The sequence below is a fragment of the Toxotes jaculatrix genome, chromosome 3 (genome assembly GCF_017976425.1).
Source record: "Toxotes jaculatrix isolate fToxJac2 chromosome 3, fToxJac2.pri, whole genome shotgun sequence".
NCBI classification, from domain to species: domain Eukaryota; kingdom Metazoa; phylum Chordata; class Actinopteri; family Toxotidae; genus Toxotes; species Toxotes jaculatrix.
The window spans coordinates 8,059,083-8,083,738 of record NC_054396.1 but is presented as its reverse complement, the minus strand read 5'-3'; the positions used below and the strand labels follow the sequence as shown (position 1 = coordinate 8,083,738).

Sequence of the window (24,656 nt, the reverse complement as noted above, 5' to 3'; positions counted from 1 at the left end):
TAATCGTCCAAATGGGACGGAGAGACAGAACGGCCAACACAGAAACAGAGAGCGAAGGAGGGTAAAAGACAAACAGCAAATGGGAGAGCAGAAAGGGGAAGAGTGAAAAAAGATAAACAAAACAGAGAAAGAGAAAGAAAAAGAAAAGGAGGACGAGATGGGGGAGAAACACAGTCACCGCCTGCTTCCTGGCAGCCTCAGCTGCATGCACATCTGTGTGCAAAGGGCCTGAGCAGACCCCCACGTGTTTGCTCAGGTCGCCTGATTGCCTTTCCTTCCTCTTCTCTCTCCCACTAAAGACCCGCTGTCCTTCCTCTCACTCCAATCACCGTGGCCAAGAGAGAGGGCTACTCCGACAGACACAGGGAGCGAGAACGGCTCCCACTGAACCAGACTCATGACTCAGTATTTGTCACATACAAATTCATTAAAAAAAATAAAAAGAAAGAAAAAAGCAACACGTCTGCTCAAGCTAAGAGACCTTGCAGGGGTTATTTGGTTAAACAAGGGTGTGAATTAGGGTTTGTGTTTGTTTGTTTTTTTCCGTGTGTGCGTGAGCATGTGATAATGTGCATATGTATGACTGTGTGTGACTCTGGAGCCTTTCGCTGGAGCCTGCTGTCTGGGTACAATGGTCCAGCCTGGGGCCTCAGCTCCACAAAGAGGCCTTCTCTTAACAGCGCGCCATCACAGATAGAGGAGGAGCCTGACCAAAGCATTACCACGCTTAAGGGATCACAGAGCTTTCCTTGATACATCTGATATCACTTATGATTTTAATAATCAAGGACTCTTCATTAAAAGGAGAGTTTAGGTTAATGATTGTATGTACATTTGTGTACATGTATATAAGAGTGATAGAGACAGACTAAACTGAAGAGGCAGCGGCAGGTTTTACTTCATTAATAAACTTTATTTCCTTTACTTTTGTGAGATGGAAAAATGATAAAAACATACAGCTCAGGGACTTTTTTTTTTATCTAAGATAGGTCAGTGTTTTTCTTTATGTAATAACCATGAAATTAAAATCATAACAGTTTCCATGTGTCTTTGACGAAAGCTTAAAGAGTGAAAATAAATTATCGTAGCAATAATTATAACATCAAATATAACAACAATAATAGCAATTAAGCATTTATAAACACTTTATTTACTGTGTCTTTTTTCCATAAAAGTCCATTATTAAAAACAGGTGAGCGCTGTGGTGGTGTACAATCCAGCATGTGAGGAGAGCACTGATTTGTGGGTATTGTAGTCTGGGCTTGACTGTTTGGTAACAGAGGCGTACGGGTGCTGTAGCTGGCAGCCAGTCTTTAAACCTCCAGCACCGAAGAGTCTGTCCGTCTGTCCACAGCAGTTGTGGACAGACAGCTTGGGGACGGACACGATGCACGTATCTCAGGATATAATGAGATGGTCGTGAGGTGGAAACAGCGGTTCTTTTTAAGACCTCTCTTGAGTCTCCTGTTGCAGGGTCATGGAGAGGTGGGTACCAAAGTGACTTAGTAAAAATAAGCAAAAAGAATGACAAGCATCTCCATTCACTCCGTTCCTGCGAGCCTCGGTCACCCAGGGACTAGGAAGCCCCTCGTCGCATTAGCTCTTCAGAGTCCGCTAAAGTCCCGTTCTCTGCAGCATCCCATCAGTGAGGTCAGGCATGACGTGACTTTCAGTCATCAAGTCCAACAGAAAATCCCTCCCCTCCAGCCACTGTACATGATGCAACAAGTCTGCTCAGCTTTCGACGTGATGTGAAGGCCATTTAGTGTTAATGGCGATGTGGTGGCTCCCGCAGGTGGAGGAGTTCTGGATCTGGAGAGAAGGCCTCAGTGAGGCTCAGCCCAGACTGGTGAGCGATTGGAATGGTGGGGGTGACCGAATGAAGGGTGAATGGGCGTGGGAGTAGGCAGCATGTGTCCGGAGTGACTGAAGGGGGGCAGATGACCCATGTGGGTCATGTGGCTGGTGAGGCCGGGTGCACCGCCGAAGTGAGAGGCCTTGTCCTGCATGCACTTGGATAGCTCGTCGAAGCCGTCCCCTGCTCGTTTGTTCCTCTTGGACTTGCTGGACATCTTGCGGTTGCGTGTCTGGATGCCTTCTTTCTTCATGGTCAGGGGTCTGTTAACCTGTGGAGAGCAGCATATTAGTTGAAGGCAAGCCACACAAACGCTGCACTGACACTGTGAATACAACATTACAGAGGTTAAGGTGTGTTTTGCTGTTAGTTCCAGCTTGTTCACCAGTTAATCATTTAAAACCAGGAATAGGTCACAGTTAGGATTTCCGTGCATTTCTGTCTTGACAGCCTAATATTATGAGTTACACAAGTGTGAAAATAAATGCTATAAATAGTGAGCAGCTGTTTTGCATATATAGCTCCATTATAAGGCGAGTGGGAGGCGTTGTTGTTTTTTTTTTTTTTTTTAAAGCTTTTGTCTAATTTAAAACCAAACAGAGCAGTCCTAGTCAATATGAATACATGGGGATGAGGACCAGGCTTGGGCTGAAAAGAGCAGTCTCAGACAAATCCTCATCAGTGTAACCGACGCCGTTACACTGAATGACAGTCCCACCCTGCAGCCTCTCCTGGGAGTAACGCCCCCCATTGAAACAACGATGGATTAATAAAAAAAGACGACCGGTGGGTTCTGCTCGACAGGGTGAGCAGGCTTTGCCTCCACACACTCACAGTTTCTCTGCTCCTAAATCGATACAAACTGTCCGCCCACTTGACCAGTTAACGACCCCCTCTCCCCTCCCGCACTTCTTGAGTTCAGTGTGTGTGCGTGTATTTTTTTTTTTTTTTTTTTGTTAGACTACTTACATTGTGCAGTTTAAAGTAAAGGCCGCAGGCGTTACACACCGGGTCTCCGTTCCCGTTGCGCCTCCACAGGGTGGTGGTGGTGGTCTGGCAGTTTGCACAGCAGGTGCCTGCACGTCTAGCAGCGGACTGAAGGAAGCAGAGAAAATACATCATGAATAATGACCCATTCACATGCGTCGTAGAGAGGTCAGTGCGGACACACCGAGCCTGCACGAAAAAAAACCAAAAACCAAAAACACTAAATATCGCGGTTATTTAGGCACCCACAGAAGCCTTATCACTTATCAGTTCTCCCGTTCAAGGCACAGCACCGACATGGCATGCAGCGAATCTGTGATTTCTGCCTCAGCACAAAATCAATAGGAGACAGAAAGTTTTTCTTAAATTAAACGGCGGCACGTGGATTTTCGTGAGGTTTCAACTTTAACCGCAGAACCATGTGCAGAAAAGCATCAAAAGAGGCGATACTCAGACTGGAAAAATTACTTAACTCCTCGATTAAATCAATTGCATGTATGCAGACCGCTACAACCATGATCAAATTTTCTAATTTGTGCAATAAGATACGGAGACATTTTTCTAGAGAATGTCTCATTCTGTACGCGCCGGTCATTATCGCGTTTAATGAATTAAAAATAAGTATGCTGGTATTAACAGGTTACAAAAGAAACCTTGTGTAAACCCTCTATCTATCCTGATCCAGGAAAACTGGGCTACAAGCCGTTTGAGACCCGGTGTCCTGTCTGGCAACGTGCTCCTGCGCCCATTGCGGATCAATTCTTCACACATAATAAGAAACATTAGCTTTACATGCAAGAACCCTCCGGCTCTCTGCTTCACAAGCAGCATCCAGGTTTTGCTTTTAATTAATTACAGGTGGAGTCTTTGCTGTTGACATGGAGAGCAACAATAACCCTGGTCATTTTTTACACGAAATAAAATATACAGCAGATGGCTAACCTATAGTTTGTTTATATAAAAAAAAAAAAAAAAAAAAAAAAAGCCGCTGCGCATTAAGACTGCACACTACCCGCTGAGAATGACAAACAAGAGGAGAACATAAATCCATTTATTTTCCAATCCCCGCCCCTCACGGTCTGTCTCTTCACACATAAGCGGCTCCTCCAGTGTTGTGATAATCTCTTTACAGTATATGTCAGTCTGGCCATAGAGAATGCAGCGCGCTGGTTGAGGGCGGAAACAGCCGGGAGCCTGACTTCCTTATCTGGGCCGGGCAGATATCCGGATAGGAAACAACTGGATGCCCCTTTGAACACAACTCTGAAAAACACTTGAGCTGAAAATGCAAACGCTACAGCCACACGGACCGACCCAGTGGAAAATGTAATGGACTTTTCACAAGGAGGAACGGCGTGGAGGTGGTCAAGGAACAACACGAAACAGAATATAGTAATAATAATAAAGAAAGCCCTATTTTTTTCAATTCGAAATATCTTTAACCGATCGACTGATAGCGGCCAATTTATTGGCAAGTCAAATTACCAGCTAATATTAATGAAGACCATTCGACCCAGGCTACAGCCTCCGAAATCATAATTAGTCTGGGTAAATGAAATAGCCCAGACCTCCTTTTTTTATTAAAGTCAAAAGGTTAAACCAGTACCAAACTTTTTATTATTTAAATATTATAACACTGATTTTGATTATTTCCTCCATTATTAATATTATTGTATTAATAGTAGTAGTATTTACTGTGCTGCTATTTTTTTTCAGTCACCAGTATTTATCAGTTATAAGTTGAATCTGTAATCTTTATATTTATTTCTACTTACAAACTAACAGAGAGGAAATACTTTTAATTCATACAAACTTATTGTTATTTGTGGCTATGTCTTTGTGTGCAGACCAGAAAGTATCTGGATTTGTTTTGTTTGACCAAGCAACTTCAGGTGAAAAAATAAATAAATAAATAAATAGAAAATTTTCTGCTGCTAAACAGTAACGGGCTCGGGAGTTGCTCTAAACCATGAAACTTTATTCATAATAATAATAATAATAATAGTCTTTACAAATCAAAAAAAGAATTTACGTTCTCTTCGTTGAGAGTAATTTGATAGCTAGATGTAGTAATAATGTAGTAATGATGATGGCTGAATTGTTAGACTGATTTAACAGTATATTTAAAATACATTGATTTATCAACTGCTTTCAAGCCAAAAAAATACGCCACATGGAAATACATCCATCTGCAGCATACAGTTAATGCCCGAGGTGGCTGTGCAGCTCTGGAGAAGTGATACATCAACAACAAGAACGTTCTATGTCCATTCTGCTTTTCATTTACTCAAGCATGGTGTTAACTAAAGCAGCATGGGCATTGGTATCAGTAACAGTATCAGAAGTACCAGCAATAATGATAGTAGGAACAATGGCAATAGTAGCAGTATTGTAACAGGCCATGAAGGCGGATCATCGGGGGGTGAGAGGGACAAACAATTCCAGGAAGATCATAGGGAAAATATAACTTTCCTGGAATTGTGCTGCTAGCATCTGCTTTGTGCTCATATTTGGGTGCCTTCTCTGGGAGTAAAGCGATGGAGTGAGAACTCACCAGTCGACGCTTGGGCTTGATAAGTGGTCGGTTCTGGCCGTTCATCTTGTGGTACAGTCCACAGGCGTTGCACAGGTAGTGGCCGGTACCATCTCGCCGCCACAGAGGGGTGGAGGTGGCACCGCAGTTTACACATTCACGGCCCTCTGCATATAGTTCAAGAGGAAGAGAAGAGAAGAAATTTTATATAATTAAAAAATTCACCTTCTGTCAGAAGCAACACATAGCAGCTGTCCAGCCCAATCGGGCATCCGCACAGCGCCGAGTGTCCCTAGATGGCCCTGTAATATGAAGTCAAAATCTGTCTCATGATGGTGGCAATGTCCATATGAGCGTGCAGGTTTACCAAGTGTGCATGGCTGTCATGGACACAGACACCTCTATGTAAACCGATCCAGAGTGGGGAGGCCAGAGTCAGCCAGAACATGTCCAGAGGTGTCCAACAAGAAGAATGAGACACACCATCAAATTAGGATTACATTATTCATCAGCTCAGTGGGCACCCATGAGAGGAAACGTAAGTGTGTGGTGGTGGTATTAAATGTGCCGGACAGTGTTGCAGTCTTTAATGAAAAGCTTGCATGCCAGTTGGCTGCAATTAATAATATAGAAATGGTGTTGAATCCAACATTATTTTGGTGACGTTTGTGTTGTTCTTTATCTGGTGACTGGATCAGAAGGTGGGCCTCCTGTGTGCACTTCTATATAAGAACCTGCTTTTTTAGTTATTCCCACATGCTCTGGTCTCTCATACAGGTTTGACTCACTTCAAACAGCCTGTTGCTAAACCGACCGATTCATTTAATTCAAGTATCCCTCTCTCCCTAGAGCATCCTCTCATTATTCCTGTTATAATGCTAGCGACACCCAAAGTCCCACCCTCGCTCCACAATGGAATGTGACCTGAGCAAAGAGCTATGTTCCTTTTGAAATGCATCTCAGTGCTTTTTTTTTTTTTGTACCTCCCTTTTCTTCCTCTTAAGTGTTTCGTAAGTCCAACAACCACATTAAAGCTGGATCATTAGCACCTTAAATATTCATCAGCAATGACTGATGTATTGTGTCTTATGCAATGTATAGTGTTGAAATAAGAAAGCAAAAAATAGGAAGATGAAAGCTTCATGAGAAAAGTTAGGGTACAGAGGAGGAGTTCTGGTTTGAGGCTAGTTCAACAGGAAGCCACACTACTGTAAGGTGTATGTGCTGACAGCTGAAATGTCATTGTGGCATTTTGTACAACAGTCAATCACCATTACTTGCACTGGACGTCGACTTTGAGAGATAAGAGTCTTTTTAATGCTGTAGCTGATATGTTTGTGTTACTGATTCAGGCACAGTCTGGCCAACTTCTTTTAAATGTCACAGTATAACATTTCTCTGCTGCAACAGCTCACACTCACTCAGATTATCAGCCAGCGAGCATTCCCCAGGTGTATTAAAAAAAAAAAAGCATGGGGGGCAAAATGGATGACAACATTGATAATTACACAACTACACTTAGAGCAGCTTGTTAACAGTCTAAGATGTCTGCTGTTACTTTTAGTCCGTTAATTCAAAGTGCAACTGCTGGAACAATGTAGGGAAATTACAGAGCCATTACCAGACTGAGTTGTTTTTCAAATGTCTGCACTTTAATGTCAGGCATGAAGTCTAAATATTACTCTCAACACATGCTGTATATTGAATCAGGTGCTTGTCCAGACAGTCAGAAAATAGGCTGCGTTTTATTATAAACAACTTCACTGGCTTTGAGGATTTTAGTTAAGAGGGAAAACCAATTATGTGCATTTGTAATCAGGATTACTTCAATGCACTGGTCTCCAGACCTATGGTGACAGTGTTATTAAATACTCATCTACACATAGAAGCAGTTCTGCTGTGGACTCCACTTTGTGTCAGTGCACTGGGCCAAGGCCATGCTTAAAAACACAAACAGCAGGGCTCTGTCGCCTGTGCTTTGTTAGTACTGGGGAGAGCGGTGGGCGGGGTGGAGGTCGTGATTTGTTCACTCGGAGGTATACAGGATATGGAAGGAGCCAGGGCGTCGTGACTACTTCATTTTTCAAGCGCAATAAACGCCACATTTAAAAGAAAACAAGCCAACAGCACGAAGAAGAGGCCATTTGAGTGTCTGAACACAGACCTATGATAAGTCAGAGCGTAAATGGATAAGTTGATATAAATAATATAAATCAGTCTGAAAGGTGTAAAATAAAAAGGTAATTTTCCCTTTCTGTTACAATCTTAATCTCCCTTTAAACACGAATGTTGTGTCATTTTTTTTAAGGCCAAACAAAGATATTTATTAATAATCAGTTAGTTTAGTTAGGTGTTATTCCAACTTCTTTTACTTCTAGTCTGCTGCGAACTCCAGAAACCTTTCATCATGCGCATTAACGGCCTTAACTGGACATTTAGTAAAAAGTTGACCCCGATTAGTCTGAGAAGTTTCACCTATGTGTGATTCCTCTCTGAAGTGAACCCGTTTAAGTGGATGGGGCTTACAAGTGGCGAGGAGCGCGATGGGACACAGATAAGACTTGTCAGGACAGGCTTTCAGAGGAGACAAGTGTCCGATATGGAAAAGATCTCTCTTTTGTTTTTTTCTAAGTGAACTTCAAGAGCAGCGACACAGACGTGGCATCAGCGTTAAGGAAAGGAACAGCTGACAATTAAAAATAATAATGATAAATAAAATTGAAAATGCTTGGGTAATTCCTCCGTATGGCACTGCCCACACACTCATATAAACAAAATGCATGACTGTAACAGGCTGATAATATTATTACATGGTGACAAATAACACATTTAGCTTATCTGCTGATGATTGATTGAGTACGTAACGCTTCACCGCTCAGCCGAATAAACCATAATCATTTAAGGCCTTTTTCCGTTTGATCTTTTCATCTGATGTGAGAGAGAAACTCAAACACACGTGAGACTCACCTGAGCTCGACCTGGCTTTGCTTTTGCATTTGGGCGTAAAGCTGGAGGAGGACCCGCCGAGCAGGCTGCCCGGGTGGAAGAGACTGCCGCTGTACTCGTGGGGTGCGGGCAGAGGGTAAGCCGGGTAGGTCGGGATGGGGTGATGCGTGGCCGCGGCCTGGCTGTTCATCGAGGCCAGGCCGCTGCGGAGAGGACTACAGCTCTCCATTTTCATGCCGTCCGTCAGCTGCACCTGGTACTTGATCGACTCCTTCTCGTCCATCCTGGTCGAGGTGGAGGTCGGAGAGGTAGGGCCGGGGTCCGGGGACACGTCTTTCGGAGGGGTGGGGGGGAAACTATAGAGGTGCGGGCTGGAGTGGGACGCAGGAGTGAGCGACGACACCGGTGCCGTGCCGGTGTTGCTGCTACAGGGGTAGCCGGAGCCGGTGGGGTGCAGGCCGGGTTTGCTGAAGTGGCTGACCGCCCATGCGTTATGGTGGTGGGCTGCAGACAGGGCTGCTTTCCCGGGGTCCAGCCAGGGAATGCCGGGGCTGTGGATGAGGTGTGGTCGGCAAACCTGGTTCCCAGTGAGACGAGCTGAAATCCAAAGTAATCCATTTAATACGCGTTTTTATTTTAACGCCTCTGTAACACACCAGTGTTGCCATTACCTTGCAACGCACAGAAAGATCTTACCTGATAAATTACTCAAGTCTGACATTTAGTTGCAGATGTAGATAAAACACCGGTGGATAATTTAAAAGAATTTTTTTTCCTCACAACTGATCAATTATCTCAAAAAATATTTTCCGTCAAATGACAGAAGCCTCTCTCATCTCGCCTACTTCTGATAAAGGCCTTCTGACTGCACAAAAACAGTAAAAGTAGCTCCTTGTCGGGTCAGTATCTTTTCATCGGCTGCAGCTCTCGGACTAAAGGTTGTTATTAGTAAATTTGCGGTTTTTATTTTATATCCGGGAAGTGCTTCTCTCTCTCTCTCTCGCTCTCTCTCTCTCTCCAGAACCCCTGCCCCAAACAGAGAGGGGTTAAATGACATACTTCCCTTTCCTCTCACTGTCATTCGCCAGAAATCCCTTTTATGTTGGTGAATCGGCCCAGAAATGTCAAGAAAGCCTTTTTAAGCAAATTACTGGGCACTGCATGAATTGTTAAGCTTACGTTTTCTGCACTAATTTAATAGACCTTTTCCACAGCCACACACACACACACACACACACACACACACACACACACACACACACACACACACACAATGCAAGCTCTGTTTGCTCACTCAATTATATAAAAACTGTAATAATGTCATACTAAAATATGTTAATTTTTCCAGAATGTTTCTGCTTTCTCATCAAACCCGAACAACTTGTCAGTTTATAGTGTTGCTGTAAACTTGAGCGCATCTCACCGTGTGCTTGGCTGTAGGTGACCCTTGCCCGGGAGTTGGTGTAGTAGGGGTTCCCTTGAGAGTCCAAGTGGTTCAGAAACATGTCAACTTCGTCCTGGGGCAGTAAAGGCGCCATGGGCTCCATGTAGTTGTGGCTCAGACTGTGGTGGTGAGAGTCCGGGTGCTGGCTGTTCAGCACTGCGTGATGGTGCGCCATCCACCGAGACTGATCGGCCGCTGCGACCTCCATGGCTGAGCTGGCCGTCTCCTCTCCTCTCCTCTGAATGCGTCTCTGTGTGTTGGGCTACTTTTAGGCTATGTTTACCTCCAAGTGGAAGTTAAATCCTCCTTACAATATAGTTCCTGAGCTGTGAAAGTCTCGGCTGTGTTTATTTACTTCAGAAATAGAATCCTTAAATAACCCGGTCTCCTTCTTTCTCCTCAGGGATAGCCTACCTGCAATGAGACGAAAACAATATGTTAATTCATAGACACGACGGTCGCTCCACCGCTTCGTCCATGCAAAGAATGAGCATCCTTTATCATTTTTTATCTATTCTTAGCAGCTGGAACATTAAATAAACTTTGCACACTTGATGGTCCTTGTGATTACAGGTCGAGAACAAAGTACAGCTGACTCAGTGTCGAGGCAATGCATCCTGTCTCCGCATAAAGATAAAAAAAAGACGTGTCCTCTCGATACCTGTTGCAATTTCGATCAGCTGACAGCAAATGCAGCTTGGATGTGTAAACCTCCTGATCCGTGCAGTGCTCAGGCTCATTAATGAGATGTGGCGCAGACTGATGCGGCTGGCGCCAGTAAATTCCCATATCAAGCCACGTGGGGCGGGGCCTCGGTCTGAGCCAATCACAGTCAGCTCTGCCACAATTGGCTCGCCGCATCCCTGCTCTCACTCTTTCAATTTCCATTTCCCTACACCGAAAAACTAAAAGACTTATCAATCAGCAGTGTAATGTCTCGGAGGTCTTTCTCTCTCATGAAGATCACACTGAATGAGCTGTCGGCCCCTGATAATCTGCTTTTTTTTTTTTTTAGCGGTGGTTATAAGCAGAAAGTCAGACACTTAACATGGAGGGAAATTCATTTTGCACAATATATGACTTACTATTATAACGATTTAAAAATGTAATCATGTAAATCGATTCCAACTGCATGAGCCCTTCTGCAAAGGGTCCTTGAGGATATGAACTTATTTTAGAGATTTTTTTTTTGTTAGCTTTGAGGTGGCATTTAAATTTCGAAAACTCTTGTACAATGTTTTTTTTTTTTTTTTTTAACAATTAAAGTTGCTGATGGAGGCTTCACATTACTAACAATAATTGCAAGTGTTGTTTTTCGCATACTGCTGTTATGTAAATAAACAGAGTTTTCAGCACCTCTAAAACCAACAGAGGAGGAGTCGATTTATGACCCCGAAATTGGCCCCATTGTTGAGAGAGCCTAATTGTCTTTAATTAGTAGCAGGGCATTCCTCCTGTGAAAACACTGGTTTTGTCTCGGGGACAGCGCAGTCAAACACAGTTTGCATACAAACGGCGCCTCTTTCTCAACTGGTGGCACCAGGGCTGGGCGCAAGGACTCACCTATGAAGACCCATTGGTGATCATCAAAGTGTCTCTTAACGCCCTCATTGAAACCTCACAATGCAAATCAGAATAGAACTCAAAACCCCTGACAGAGGCGTATTAATTTACTTTAATTATTCTTATCATTACCGCCATTAATTTCAGTTTGTAAGGATAACATTTTATCCAGGGTGGATAAAGGAATAAAGACTATATGCGTAGGACTATGTGCATTGTTGTGTGTGTGTGTGTGTGTGTGTGTGTGTGTGTGTGTGTGTGTGTGTGTGTGTGTGTGATTGACAGGGGGTTATAGGAGAGTGCTCGGGGCCTAGACTGGCCGCCACGCCGACGCCGAAACCTGACGTAACAGAGTCACGGTGGGTGGGAGTTTGCAGGGGTTGTCACGTGAAGCTTGTGATACCTGGACAAATTCTCCAGGTAAATGACCCCTCCCCCTCCCCCCAAAATACTCCAAGACTCAGGTCATTAGGGCGACAATCCGCGCTCTGATCTGATGTCATACCTGCGGAGTAAATGCGTGTGTGTGCCTTTCTGTGCCCGTGTGTGTCAGTCATAAGTCATTAAATCACTGGCTGGTTGCCAGGGGCAGTGAGTTGATGAGCTGAGCCCTTTGAGCTTGTCAACTCCTAAAATCAACAAATTAGTGCATGTGGGGCAGCAGAGGGCTGGATACCTGAATAACTGACATTCCAGTGTAAAGACACACTGCAGTTGGCAGGTGGAGTGTTTAACATGTTTAACTTAATGTGGTATTCATCCTCCTTTCATAATTATTGTATTATAATTCACAGTCATGAATGATACACAGTAAGTCTAATAAAAAGGTAGTGATTTTCTGCTGCAGCAGAGTTGCTGCCACACATGCTTGAACCTGAAGCAGCGACGACTCCCTCTGTCTGGGCTTGAATGGATGACCAGTGATGCTCTGGCTCTTGAGGTTATTAGTGAAAGGGTTTTTTTTCTTAGCACTGTAACATGTCACTGTGGTCAGGCCTGTGTGCCGCGTGCCTGTGTTGCGTTTCTGACTGTGTCAACCATTGGGCCTTAGAGAGTCGGTCAGACTCAGGCTAGCTGCTGCAGAATGCCCATTGTTGTTTGCATGTTTGCCAAATGGATTACTCAGCATGATTTAGCCCTCTGTAATTTATACCTTCATTAATCCCATTTGTATCTGTGCTGGAACAAAAGATGTGAGAGGGTGACGGAGGGTTAGTGGAGAGGGTTTTGTGCCAGGGGGGGGGGCTGTTACGTTCCTGTTGTCTTTCTCAAGGACACAGCAGTATTGTTTCACCCAGGGATGCTATCCTAGACTGGAGAACACTATCCCTCTCACAACACCTCCTGCACTGGGTGAGAACTGTGTGCAACAACTGTATCGCTGTGCAGCCACAGTGGCTAATGAACAACAAGATTATCATTCCGATCCATGCTGTTATTAAATGGGATTGGCTTTATCTACCTGTTTGTTCCCATTGGGCACGGTCATCCATCATTATCCAGAGTGGAGGTGTGTGGCTGTGCGAATGTGTGTGCGTGCTCGAGTCTATGTATGTGTGTGTTTGGGGGGGGGGGGGGGGGGGGGGGGTGAAGAGCCACAGTGGGGTTTGTGAAGATAAGCAGAGCCAGAGAGAAGAGAATGACACAAACCAGCTGAAGCATTATTGTCCCCTTTACTCACGGCTAATTAGTTCGAGCCAGGGCACTGGGGGGCTTTATGGACACAAGCACCCAGACACAAGACCATATAACTGCTGAGAGAGGGGCCTGGATGCTGCTGTGAGAGCAGCTCTCACTCCCATTTAAGCAGTTTGAGCTCAGAATAATAACATTTCAGAGTAGGGCAGGACATAACACATGCTCTGCACATTTAACAAAAGAGATTATGGAGTATACAGTGATTCTTAGGTTCATAGCCTAAACCTCTGCTTGGGCCCATAAATACAGAACATTTAAGGAGAAGTTCTCTCCTTCTAAATAGAAATAGTTTGATTAAACAACAACAACAAAAAACAATTACACATGCATCAGCAGCAGATGTTAAAATCTGTTCATCCATCCATCAATTCATTCATTAATTTACAGCTGAAACCTCCACATCTGTCTGAAGGCTGCAGAGCTCCACATAGTCTCTTCATGTTATTTGAATCATTGACACGGTCCATAAAGCCTCGTGCAAGCAGCAGCAGCACAGGTAGAATAGAGAGAGAGGTTGGTGGGTGTTAAAGAAGGTGCCATGCATTGACTCCAGCTCCTGCAGGCTCGTGGAGACCCCAGCCCGCCCCTGTCTCTGCTCCACCATTGTAGTGATGTGATTGCTCTTTCTGCAGATGAAAGAGGATTGCTCCAGCCATTATGCGTTTTAAAGCCGTGACGATTGAATACTTTTGTCGTCACTAATATCATGCTGATGATACACTAATCCATTTCGTGATCGAGGGGGGCGGGGGGGGGGGGGGGGCTTTATTGATAGTGTTTGTGTGACCGCGTGAAATTTTTTAAAAATACTGTACGACTTGTGGGCGCAATATTTTTATTAGCTGGTGCTTTAATTATTTTATTTTATTTTATTCTTTTTTTGTCTCAATTTGGACTCCTTTGTATTGTTTGATCATTTAGGAAATAATATAGTATACACATCTAAAATCTGAAAAGAAAAGTAAAAGCAGCATAGCCTAAAACCCCATCCTTACAGTGGGTAAAACTGGTGAAATGCTTCGCAAAATTAATTCAGTATTGAGCCGCGTTTCAGATGCTGTGGAGGTTAATACAGTTACGATACAATAAAATATCCGAATATCTGTGACAAACTGAGGCAGAGCCTGAAGGTGAAGATTATTAACAAAAAGCGTAAAACCATCTTTTTTCCTTTAACATTCACGGGAACTATAGCTCAAGTAACGCTGCAGAAAAAAATAATCTATTGTTTGTTTGTTGTACAATAATGTTAATCCGTTTTTTTTTCAATCATCGTTGCCTACCACAGCTTTGAGTATTGAGTATTATTTTAATTCAATAAAAAATATTTACTACAGAACATTTTAAAATGACAAATAGTCCATACATTAAAAACAGCAGTTACTAAAATTATTCACTGACCTGCTCCAGCCGTACATGTGAGTAGAGTGGCCGCGCTGTCAAGAGTCAAACCGGAGAAAGTGGGTCCGTCCGATTCACCGCACAGCTTCGGCGCTTCTCTCCACAAAAATAACGGCGCAATAATACACGACCGATCGTACAGTAAAGGTGTCCAAACGACTGCGTTTCAGAGACACTGTCGAGACGACGAGAGACCACCGGTGGCCCGTGTAGTCGCTGCTCTGTGTGTCATCACCTGGCAGAGAGCGGCGTCTGTCTGCGCTGAATCTCTCCCTCCTCTCTCGCTGTATCCAAACCTCTCTGAACATGAGCAAAAACTTCTGTGGCCGTATGAGAGGCTGCAGCCACACAGCAACGTAATGGCACGTCAGCCAGCAGCCCGTCTTCCGGGTCCCCGGTTAAATAGACAGAAACTGGCAGCAGTACCTGCTCCCAAGAGGTGATCAATAGAGCCAAACTTGTCCCATTCAGAGGGCCCCAGCATTTTATCGTTTTATTATTATTTTGTTTTATTTTTATCAACACAATATTATCTACTTTCAGTTGCAAAACCACCTGACAGACTTTTTTTGTGTTGCTTATTATTTAATGCAGAATTGTGCACATGCTGACGGTGGTGGCATAAGGAGAATTTAACGCAAATCTTTCACTTCTCCAGGCGGAAAAAAGAATAAAGAAGCTAAATAACTGCTCGTTTTGTAGAGGACCCCTTGGTCCGAGCTTGTCCCAGGTGCGAGATAAATACATGCTCAATCATTATGAACAATTTGGGAGTTATGTGTCGGCATGTAGCGACCAGAACAAGTTCAGTTTGAAGTTACATATATCTGGGTAAATGCGCCGTGTGTAGACAGTGCTGTTTATCCATCCAGTCCCTCATCTGTAGGAAACAGGCCCATACGCTGTATTTTGTTTATTATAGTTTTAGTTCTTAAGTTGTATTTTTTCTCTCACTTTTGTTTGCCACTGAAATTTGGAAAAGCCTGACAGGCTGGGTACTAATTGACTTACCGAGATTTGTCATTTGTTCCCTCCACCACCTCCCCGCGCGCGCGCGCGCGCACACACACACACACACACACACACACACACACACACACACACACACACACACACACACACACACACACACACGCACACACACACACACTGTGTTAAATGTGCTAAAGGAGAAAACTATGGTTCCCTCCCTCCTTTTCTCCTGCTTTATATCCCACATAGTGCCAACAACTTTGTAAAACATGCAAAGCCCCTGAAATCTCCTGCACGCGACCTGGGCTCGTGCGCGGCGCAGGAGCCAGGCAGGTGCAAGGGGCGCGAGGACCTCTGCAACTCGGGGGCTCGTGCTCCCCAGAGTGCACACGCACACAAAAAGAAGAGAAAGAAAAGGAGAGGAAAAAAGAAAACGAAATGTGAAGTCTGACTGAATTAATACCATTTGTTTCAGTGTTTAAAATCAACGGAGCGAAGATGTGAAAGCTCAAAATATCGATATCTGGCACATAATGCTCGTCCACGGAAATATAACCTTGGCTAACTTTGCTTAGTGTGCATAACATTTATGGTTTCTTAAAATATTTTTGACTCATAAAGCCTACAAGAAGAATTTTTTAGACTGTTTTGTTTGTGTAGGCTGTGTTGTTATTGTCTGGACTGTGAAAGAAATGTATCTTTATTAGTTTGACTTTTGATTATTATCTATATATGAGGCTCACTCTTTAGACTGATCCATAGTCAATATAAAAAAAATAATTAGGCTGTGCAAACACAATATACTTAAGTCAACATTTATGCCGTTTGAAATTAGTAGTTAACTAGGACCTAATTAGTTGAAAATTATGACAATTTGGCCTTTGTGATCCGTCTTCAGATCTGACGGCATTACAACTAATTAAATAACAGTTTTATACAAATGTTATATCAAAAATTTTATAGGCACTGTCAGGAAATAATTATTACTTGAAATGGCAAACACATTTAGGGTATTATCATTATTATTTTTATGCATTAAAAAAAACCCTGATAGATCATCTCTATCAATAAATCACATTTACTATAGTGTAGCTTGCACTTGTTTTGTTAATCAATTTTCTGTATGTTCTGCACGAGACTGTGTGTGTGTGTGTGCACGGTTTTCGTCAGAGACGATATTATATGCACACTGCATTAGATGCCAGGGCCCTTCTCCTTCTGATTATTACCAGGGGTAATATTTCATCGGCACCACGCAATCTTTGTTCTCTGTGAAGATAATAAATGGCCTAATCGTTATCAGCAAACTGCTGGGGGTGTCAGCACCGACCGAGGCTGGAAGCGGGGTCCAAAGTGCTGCTGAATAAATTGGTGTTCCTTATCTCTCACTCCCAGATTATCGCCGCCTTTTCAAACTTGCACAACAAATACATTCAATGCATCTAATGCATCATTTGTGGGGGGGAGATCCCGCAGGTTGATAGAGACAGATAGGCGCAGGGAATGAGAAATATTTACACGTTTTACGCGCTGCAGCGGTACAGCCAGTATTGGCTCCGTTTGGCACTGGAGGGAGTTTACTGGCCAGACCACTGGTACACACACTTTACATATCAATACAAGCTATATTAAACATATATCACTGTGATATGATGCCTATCTGTTCTGATTAGTCCCATCTACTGCTTTAGGATAGATGAAGCCAGTTTTAGATTTAGGCCACCTTTTGGAAATTCAGTTGTTTTAAAATATATATATATATAATAATAATAAAAATAATACATTACTGTAACACAGTTACAAACCTAAATCTTTCATTTGATCAGGACATTTCTGTAAGTATGATTTTTTATATTTGTAGGTTATCTCTGGCTTAACAGCATAAAATACAGATCATGTGATAAGCTTAATTTCCAACCATAGCCTAACTGTACATGTGAAAACGATTCCCTCCTAACAAACACGTCGAAACGTGATGTATTATCTTCTATCTATTATCTATCAACAGGCTGAGCCTCTGAGCAGGCACCGTTTGTTTTCTCTGATTTCGTTTTGTTTGGTCAGTGGGCCTACAGTGCTTCCCCAGGAGCGAACGGGCCTCACGTTATAGGGCCCGGGTTATCATTAAAGTAGTGGCCTCTGGTTTAACAGTCTGTGTCAGCTGTAATTTAGCACATAGAAGACCTACTCAATTTTATAATTGATGTCAGGCCAGTGCAGTTTAATTTAACGAATAAGCCGAGCGAACGAGCCAGCCCCCGCCCCCACCAATTCACTGACCTTTTCCTGTGTCTTCAAAATAGAATTTAAAAATTCAACATGCCGGAAAATAGTAATGATGCAGCGGACCAAACGTGGCAGAAAAATGTCTGTACGTCCATAATCGAGCATGAGATATAATGCAGTATTTATGAGTGACACTTATGACAAAAAAAAGAAAACATTTTCCAATGCACACACACACACACACACACACACACGCTCCCCTTTTAATACCGTGGCATCTCCACCGGCCCCGGTGCTCTGATGGTCTCCTAGACAACCGAGATAACGGTGCAGCAGTTTTCCATATCGGTCCCGGAGTCTATTATAGCTCGGGATTAGCTCTCTTTTCGAAAAGGTCATACACAAAGTCACCAAACGGGCTTTTTTTCCACTCCATATGCCCCCCACCTACCCACCCCCCCCCCCCCCCCCCCCAAAAAAAACCACGAAGGTACATTCATAAACATGCATGTGCCATTTCATTTAATGACATTAGACTAATAGCACTGTGCATTTTCCTGTGTGAGAGAGAAATGAGAGTCTTCTGAGGATTTAGAAGAGCCCAGTGTCCCCAGGACTGAGAGGGAGAGTTTCTCACTGCAGGAGAGGCACAGTGGAGAAAATACGCTGTTATGTAGCGACCCCTGGCGAGGAGGAGATGCAGTAGCAGTCCTGGTGTGTGCCTGTGTGTGTGTGTGTGTGTGCATGCTACACATACTTGTTTGAGGTCCTCTGAAGGACTGAGCAACTAAGAAACTGTAATAATGAAGCAGCCCAGAGAGGGAGGGAGACTAAGTGCACAGCTGGAATGTTCCAACTGGGATTCCCGGTGGCTGGACAGGAAGTTAGAGGAGCACTGACAGGAAGTGTGTTCTCAGCATCGAGTAGAGAGAGAGAGAGGGAGATGTTTCCTGTTGGCTCTCTACACATGCCTCGATTATTCTGACTGCCCCCCACCCTCTCTTTCTCGGTTCAGGTCACACCCAGCATGAGTACGTACCAGTATGCAAATGCTTTTTTGCAGCATCCGCCTGTGCTCACAGTATTAAATTATAGGAATGCTATTAGAGGACAGTGGTAAGCCAAGACAGTAGATCATGTACACAGGATAGGATTGTGTCACAGGATGCAGATGTCGCCACATAAAGTGAAACTTCCTGCCCATCAAAGCAGTCAGTGCCACTTTAATGGACTCGCAATCTGTAGCCCACTACAGAGTATGGGTACATGGAAATAAGGCAAGAAAATTCAAGAGGGAGAAATGGCAGAGGAGAGGAGGAGAGAGCAAGTGGAGAGGGAGATTGTGAGTAGAGATGTGATGGAGCGATATGTGGACTGCAAGAGGAAAAATCTCTTTGTCTCTCCTGAGCTCAGTGGACAATCAAAGTTTCCTATCAGCTCTGGAGTAGGGGAAATTGGCTGCCCTGGGAAGGAGAGGGCCACTCTCACAGCCAATGGGAAGTGCCCCTGTCACTCTAATCAGGTCTGATAGAGAAAGTAGGAAACGTTTATGTGTGTGTGTGTGTGTGTGTGTGTGTGTGTGTGTGTACATGTGTGTGTCTGTGCACACGCTCAGAGGAGAGTGCTTTTTAACAGAGAGCAGCTTTGTTTCACTCGCCTTCATGTGATCCAAGATGATACAAAGTCTAAAGTAGCGTTAGACCTTGATCTGCTGCTTATCCTCTGCACTGAGGGACGTGTACGAGCCACACGGGCGCGTTTTTTGGCAAAACTTGCCCTGAGAGGCAGAACCATCAGTGCTTTGATGGAGCGCCATGTGGCAGAGATCAGTGGGTCTTAGTGGGAGCTGTGGACAGTTGCACACAAGAGCGGCAAGGGAAGCGGATTACTGTCTCATCGATACAAATCCATACAGAGAGGGAGGTTGACATCAATATGCACAGATATATGCAGAGCACAGAGGCTTTGAGCAAAAGTGTGTGCGATGTAAACATCCGCACAAGATGAACACGACAGTGGACTTTGATGCTCGCCTTCTTTTGTGCCATCCATCTTTCCTGCTCTCCCTCCATCCCCACCTCCTCCATGCCAGACAAGAATGCGTCTCTCTGCACCCAGGGCACAATCCTCTGTTTGAAGTCCCATCTCCATCTCTGCTCTCCCTACGCTGTCCTTCCCTTCCTCCATCTGTCCGTCTGTCTGACTGTCTTATCTGTCAGCCCCGCTCCTCTCCGCCTCCTGCAGCTGCAACAACGGCCACAGACGCCTTCATTGTCCTCCTCTTCCTCGCCCTCACGCGTCTGCACCCGGCCAGATCACACCTGCCACCTGCACAGGACGCGGGGTCCCGGGACCTGAGCCGCGGGGCTTTCATCCACCCCTCACCTCACCCCTTCAGAGCCTCTCATCCTGGCACCCTGTCACTGAGGAATGGCCGGTGCAGAGGGCTGGGGCAGAGAGGGACACAGAGCTGCTGTTGTAAAGATATGTGTTTTAAACGGAGCCAGAGGGAATCAGTGCAGGTGAAGTGTGTGTTTGAGGGCGAGTTTTGAGTCTAGCTTCACCTCACGTTTCTCCCTTTCGATGACATGCTTTCATGGGTGGGTAGCAGGATTGACTGAATTGAATGAATGTATGTTGTGAGGAACGTGGACCTGAGTTTGTGTGTGTGTGTGTGTGTGTGTGTGTGTGTGTGTGCATAATAACATGCTGACAGTGAGGGTGGTGGCTCTGTCTCAGTGATTTATGAGAGTGTGCTGTGAAGGGTCTTCTGAGCAGGATATTGTTCCCTGACTGGTGACTTCTGCCTCTCTCTTTGTGTGTGCGCGTGTGTGTGTGTGTGTGTGTGTGTGTGTGTGTGTGTATTTTAGAGCAAGAAAGATTAAGAGGGAGAGCGCTGCAGGTGAGCCCTCAATGTAATCAATCACCACCACGTCACAAGGCCTAGGGCTCGTGGATTACCCCTGCAACTGATACCTAGTTTGACTCCACATTTTTTTGCATATTCATTATTTTTCTGGCAGATAAAGAAAGAACACCCTCTGTATCATTACTATACTTCAGAAAGGGAAGATAATAATCAACTCCGTGCCTGAGGGGGGACCATGACAGCTCAACCACATGGCCCAACCAGTCCAACACCCTGCACATACCCCACCATCCACCTCAAACACACACACGGTTTGCCACATCAGGATACAGTGCTGCACATGAATTCCGGTTTAAACAGTATTCTGCTCGGCTTACACCAACAGATAAACCGCAGTTCTCCTGCGACCAGTAATCACATCCTGGGCCAGAGGACAGGGCTGGAACTGAAAAGACTGAAAGGCCTCCAATCACCCAAGCACCAATACCACACAAGACAGTGCCCTCTCAGTGATACAGCAGTCACACAAGGAAGCAAATGCATCAACAAAATAATGAGTGATGACATAATCCTTAATGTACAGCCATATTCAGAACTGTCTCATAGTGATGCAGGTGATAGTCCAGCAGTATGATACTCGCGAACAGCATCATTTGAACACACACTCACCGAGCACTGTTTTAGGAACACCTGTACACCTGCTTATTCCTGCAGTTACCCAATCAGCCAATCATGTGGCAGCAGTGAAATGTATAACCTCATGCAGATACAGGTCAGGAGCTTCAATTAATGTTCATATTAAACATCAGAATGGAGGAGAAATGTGATTTTCAATCACAGTGAGCAGGACAGAAACGCCTTGTTGACAGGTAGAGACACAACTGACTGAACTGATGATTTTGGTGTAATCTGGATTGTGACTGAATCAGAATGGCAAATGGTGGTAGTGGATTTTCTGAGAGAAGAAGAAGATATGAATATTAACTGGACAGGAAGTGTTGAGGAAAGATGTCACACAGGTTTAAAAAAAAAAAAAAACAATAAAAATGATGGAAGAGTTTAAGATCATTCTTAAATTCAAAGCAGAACATGAAATAGTTTGCCTTAACATAGATTGAGGAAAGCACTTGTGGATATTGAAATGGCTGAGATGCTATGAGATGGCAGTTTGTTGGTGAAGTGCAGAAATACACTTAAACTGAAAACAGTATGTAAGAAAGAAGAAGCAGAAAGAAGAACAATTATTGAGAAAAATGCCATTAGAGGAGTGATGCTGGGAAATCCCTTTGGAGAACAGAAAAGAAATGCTTCGAGGAAGGAGGATAACAGGCATTTAAGAACTGTGGAAAAGTTTGCAGTTAATCAGTATTCCTGGAATTTGAAGATGAGGCTCCTTCCTGAATAGGTAATGATTGGATTTATGAGCTTTACTGTAAGAGCATATGTTCCTCCTCCCCTCAGATGCTATAAATGTCAGAGGCATGGCCACACTGCTAGTTTGTGCAAGCGAAAGCATAATAAATCCAATGTTGTTTTCAATTAAATAAAATATTTAGCAGCCTAGATAGGTCTGTTGGGATGCCATTATTTGTATATGATGGGGTTATGTGAAAAAGTTAAAAAAGTGTTTCAAGTATTTGGGGATTTTGTTTGACATGAAGTTCACTTGGAAAAGATGTTGAATAGTAGTATATATAGTAGTAAAATGTAAAACAATACTGAACATTATTAGATGTTTCAAGGGCAGAGAGGGGGGTGCAAATATGTCTGCTTTTAAAACTTTATATATATTGGGCTAATCAGGTTGGTTCTTGATTATGAATGTGTAGTGTGTGTGTATGTGTGTATGAATTTAGGAACTGGGATCAAAAGCATTATTAAAAAGGTTGGACACAGTCCAGTACCAAGCTTTGAGACTGCGCTGTGGGGCCATAAAGACTACTCCAATACTAGCTTTACAGGTGGAAAGAAGAAGGACACAGCTAGCGTTAACATACTGGGCAAACTTAAAGGGACATAACGAGAAACATCTGGCTCAGAGTATATTATAATCATACAAAAACTGATTTGCGTTTCCTGGAAAACACAATCCACCCCATCACTGTGGAGCAGAATGGTCGCCACCCTTATCCCGAAGGAGAAAGGCTCCCACAACATCAACCAGCTCAGAGGCATCACTGTGTTAAACATCGAAGGGAAGATATTTTTCTTAGTGGTGCCAAAGCACATGACCAATTACCTCCTGGAAAACCACTACATTGACACCAGTTGTCTGAAGTGAGGCGTCTCTGGGTTTCCTAGCTGTGTGGACCAGCTGGTCATGATCTGCGAATAAATCCAGACAGCCAAGTGCAGCAGATCAAATCTCCACGTAATTTGGTTGAATCTTGCAAAGGCCTATGGGTTTGTTCCCCACCAGCTCATCTAACTCTCAGCTTCTTCCATATACCACCATGTATCCAGAGCCTAGAAATAAACTACTTCAACAACATATTAACCCAGGAGATCTTCAGCTGGTTGGCACCTGAGAAAGGGATAGCGATGGGTTGTTCCATCCCTCCCATCATTCTAACAGCAGCATTCGAAATCATCCTAATTCGTGGAAGACAAGATGGTTAGTCAACAGCTCACAGCCCTAAGGAGCTCCATGTATGCTGTCACCACCCCCAGAGTCTCCTGAAGAGGCTTGAGGAGCTGCTGTCAAAACCAGCCAAGTCTCACAGTCTCTCAATCCGAAAAGGAGTCAGGAACAACAACATCTTCTTCTCAGTCGAGAGGGAAAAAAAAGACTTGGCCTTCTGTGATGGCCCAGTCATTTCATCAAAGGGGCTGATCCAGTTTGTCAGGAGAGGGGGTGAGGCTCAGAGCATCAGCACGAGGGTGTGGTTCCTCCTGTCACCCAGAGGGAAGTGGAACATGAGAGCTGACCTGGATTGCCAGTTGAAGTTCAGACAAGAGATCACCACAACCTCTCTAAGACCACATACCATGATCTGGTCCACCTGTACCTTATGGCTGAATTGACCGTTTCCATGAGAGGAGGAAATGAGGAGGCTGTCTGTGTACATACATGAAGGTACTTCAGTACCATAATGATAAGTGTAGCCAAGTGTAGATAATATAAATGCATAGAAAGTGATTGCAAACACTATTCTTCAGACCTTTTCTGGTCCCAATATCCTGTTGACATCAAACATTTTAAAGCTGTTGCAGTATTAACATGAATCTCCATCACAGGGTTTGAAATGTGGATTCTAGGATGGAGAGCAGGCCAGAGAGCTGAATCTTTCTGACAAATTCAGGTTCAAGTATTTCCAAGTGCATTAATTCTCAAAAACCTTTAAAGTCTGATTCATTTTGATTAAATCCACAAATCCACAACATTCAAACTCACTGAGTGGAGAGCAGACATGAGCTCAACGGTTTGCTCGACTCAGTCCGTGATGTTGAGGTGGACGCGTGCGAGCAGCAGCAGTCAGTCCGCTGTGCTTTACTGTGAGAATGAGACTCTGCGGCTCTCCGAACTCTCTCTGCTCCAAGTCTCCTCTCAAGTACAAACACACAAACAAAAAATGCCATTGTGTGGACTTTCACCAGCATTGAGCATCAGCGCTAACAGACATTGTCTTTGCTTTCCCCTTCTGTGTATTTTCAGAATGATTATTGTATGGCACATACAATATGTTAACATTATCATTGTGAGGGGAACGAGGCCTGTTATTATGCAGCAGGAAATGACCTGCCAGGACCCCTGGTGACCTCAGAGGGAAAGCGATGACCTCAGACTGACCCACATGTTTGTCCTGGGCTCAGACTGTAATCGAGGCAGGTCGGCTGCTCTGCTGACCGGGGAGGACATGGCGATAGGTGGGGTTACTCTGAAACAAGGAGTGCAACAATGTGCTGGAAATTCCCTCTGAGGTGCCAGTTTTAAAAGGGACACCAGTCACAGTGCACATGTGGCTTCTGTTTATTTTGGGATGTTAGGATGACATACTTTGATTTTTATCTGTGTGTCAGCAGAGTATTCAGTGGCGCTGAATGGAGTCCATATGCAGGGTAGTATTGTTGATGAAACAGAACATGCCAACATTCAGTATGGTTAAGTGCTGGTTTTTTGACACAAGTGCACCCTCTTTTGGTTAACCAAGGGTACTGCTCC

The 24,656-nt window shown here is 44.1% G+C and overlaps 1 protein-coding gene across 3 annotated transcripts; it reads right to left on the bottom strand.

Annotated features, from left to right (window-relative positions):
- Positions 1 to 898: 898 nt before the first annotated feature.
- Positions 899 to 14,728, bottom strand: gata2a (GATA binding protein 2a). 3 transcript variants are annotated; one of them, XM_041033745.1, is made up of 6 exons: positions 14,428 to 14,728; positions 9,745 to 10,179; positions 8,343 to 8,918; positions 5,397 to 5,554; positions 2,825 to 2,950; positions 899 to 2,126 (listed from the first exon to the last, which is right to left on the bottom strand). In XM_041033745.1, exons 2-6 carry the CDS (start codon positions 9,971 to 9,973, stop codon positions 1,827 to 1,829), a joined length of 1,389 nt encoding a protein of 462 aa, XP_040889679.1. In that variant the 5' UTR covers positions 9,974 to 10,179; positions 14,428 to 14,728; the 3' UTR covers positions 899 to 1,826. The 3 variants fall into 3 exon arrangements, with proteins under 3 accessions (XP_040889679.1, XP_040889678.1, XP_040889680.1); XM_041033744.1 differs by lacking the exon at positions 14,428 to 14,728 and adding an exon at positions 10,427 to 10,538; XM_041033746.1 differs by lacking the exon at positions 14,428 to 14,728 and adding an exon at positions 10,427 to 10,538 and having other exon boundaries at positions 5,397 to 5,542.
- Between the last annotated feature and the right edge of the window lie 9,928 nt (positions 14,729 to 24,656).

What these genes read in the sequence shown, in the direction of transcription:
- gata2a (XM_041033745.1), bottom strand. Translation starts at nt 9,973, where the DNA reads ATGGAGGTCGCAGCGGCCGATCAGTCTCGGTGGATGGCGCACCATCAC. An exon ending in CACCTACAGCCAAGCACACG is followed by an intron (nt 8,919 to 9,744) that starts GTGAGATGCGCT and finishes TTTGGATTTCAG; the next exon opens with CTCGTCTCACTGGGAACCAG. An exon ending in TTTACTTTAAACTGCACAAT is followed by an intron (nt 2,127 to 2,824) that starts GTAAGTAGTCTA and finishes TGCTCTCCACAG; the next exon opens with GTTAACAGACCCCTGACCAT.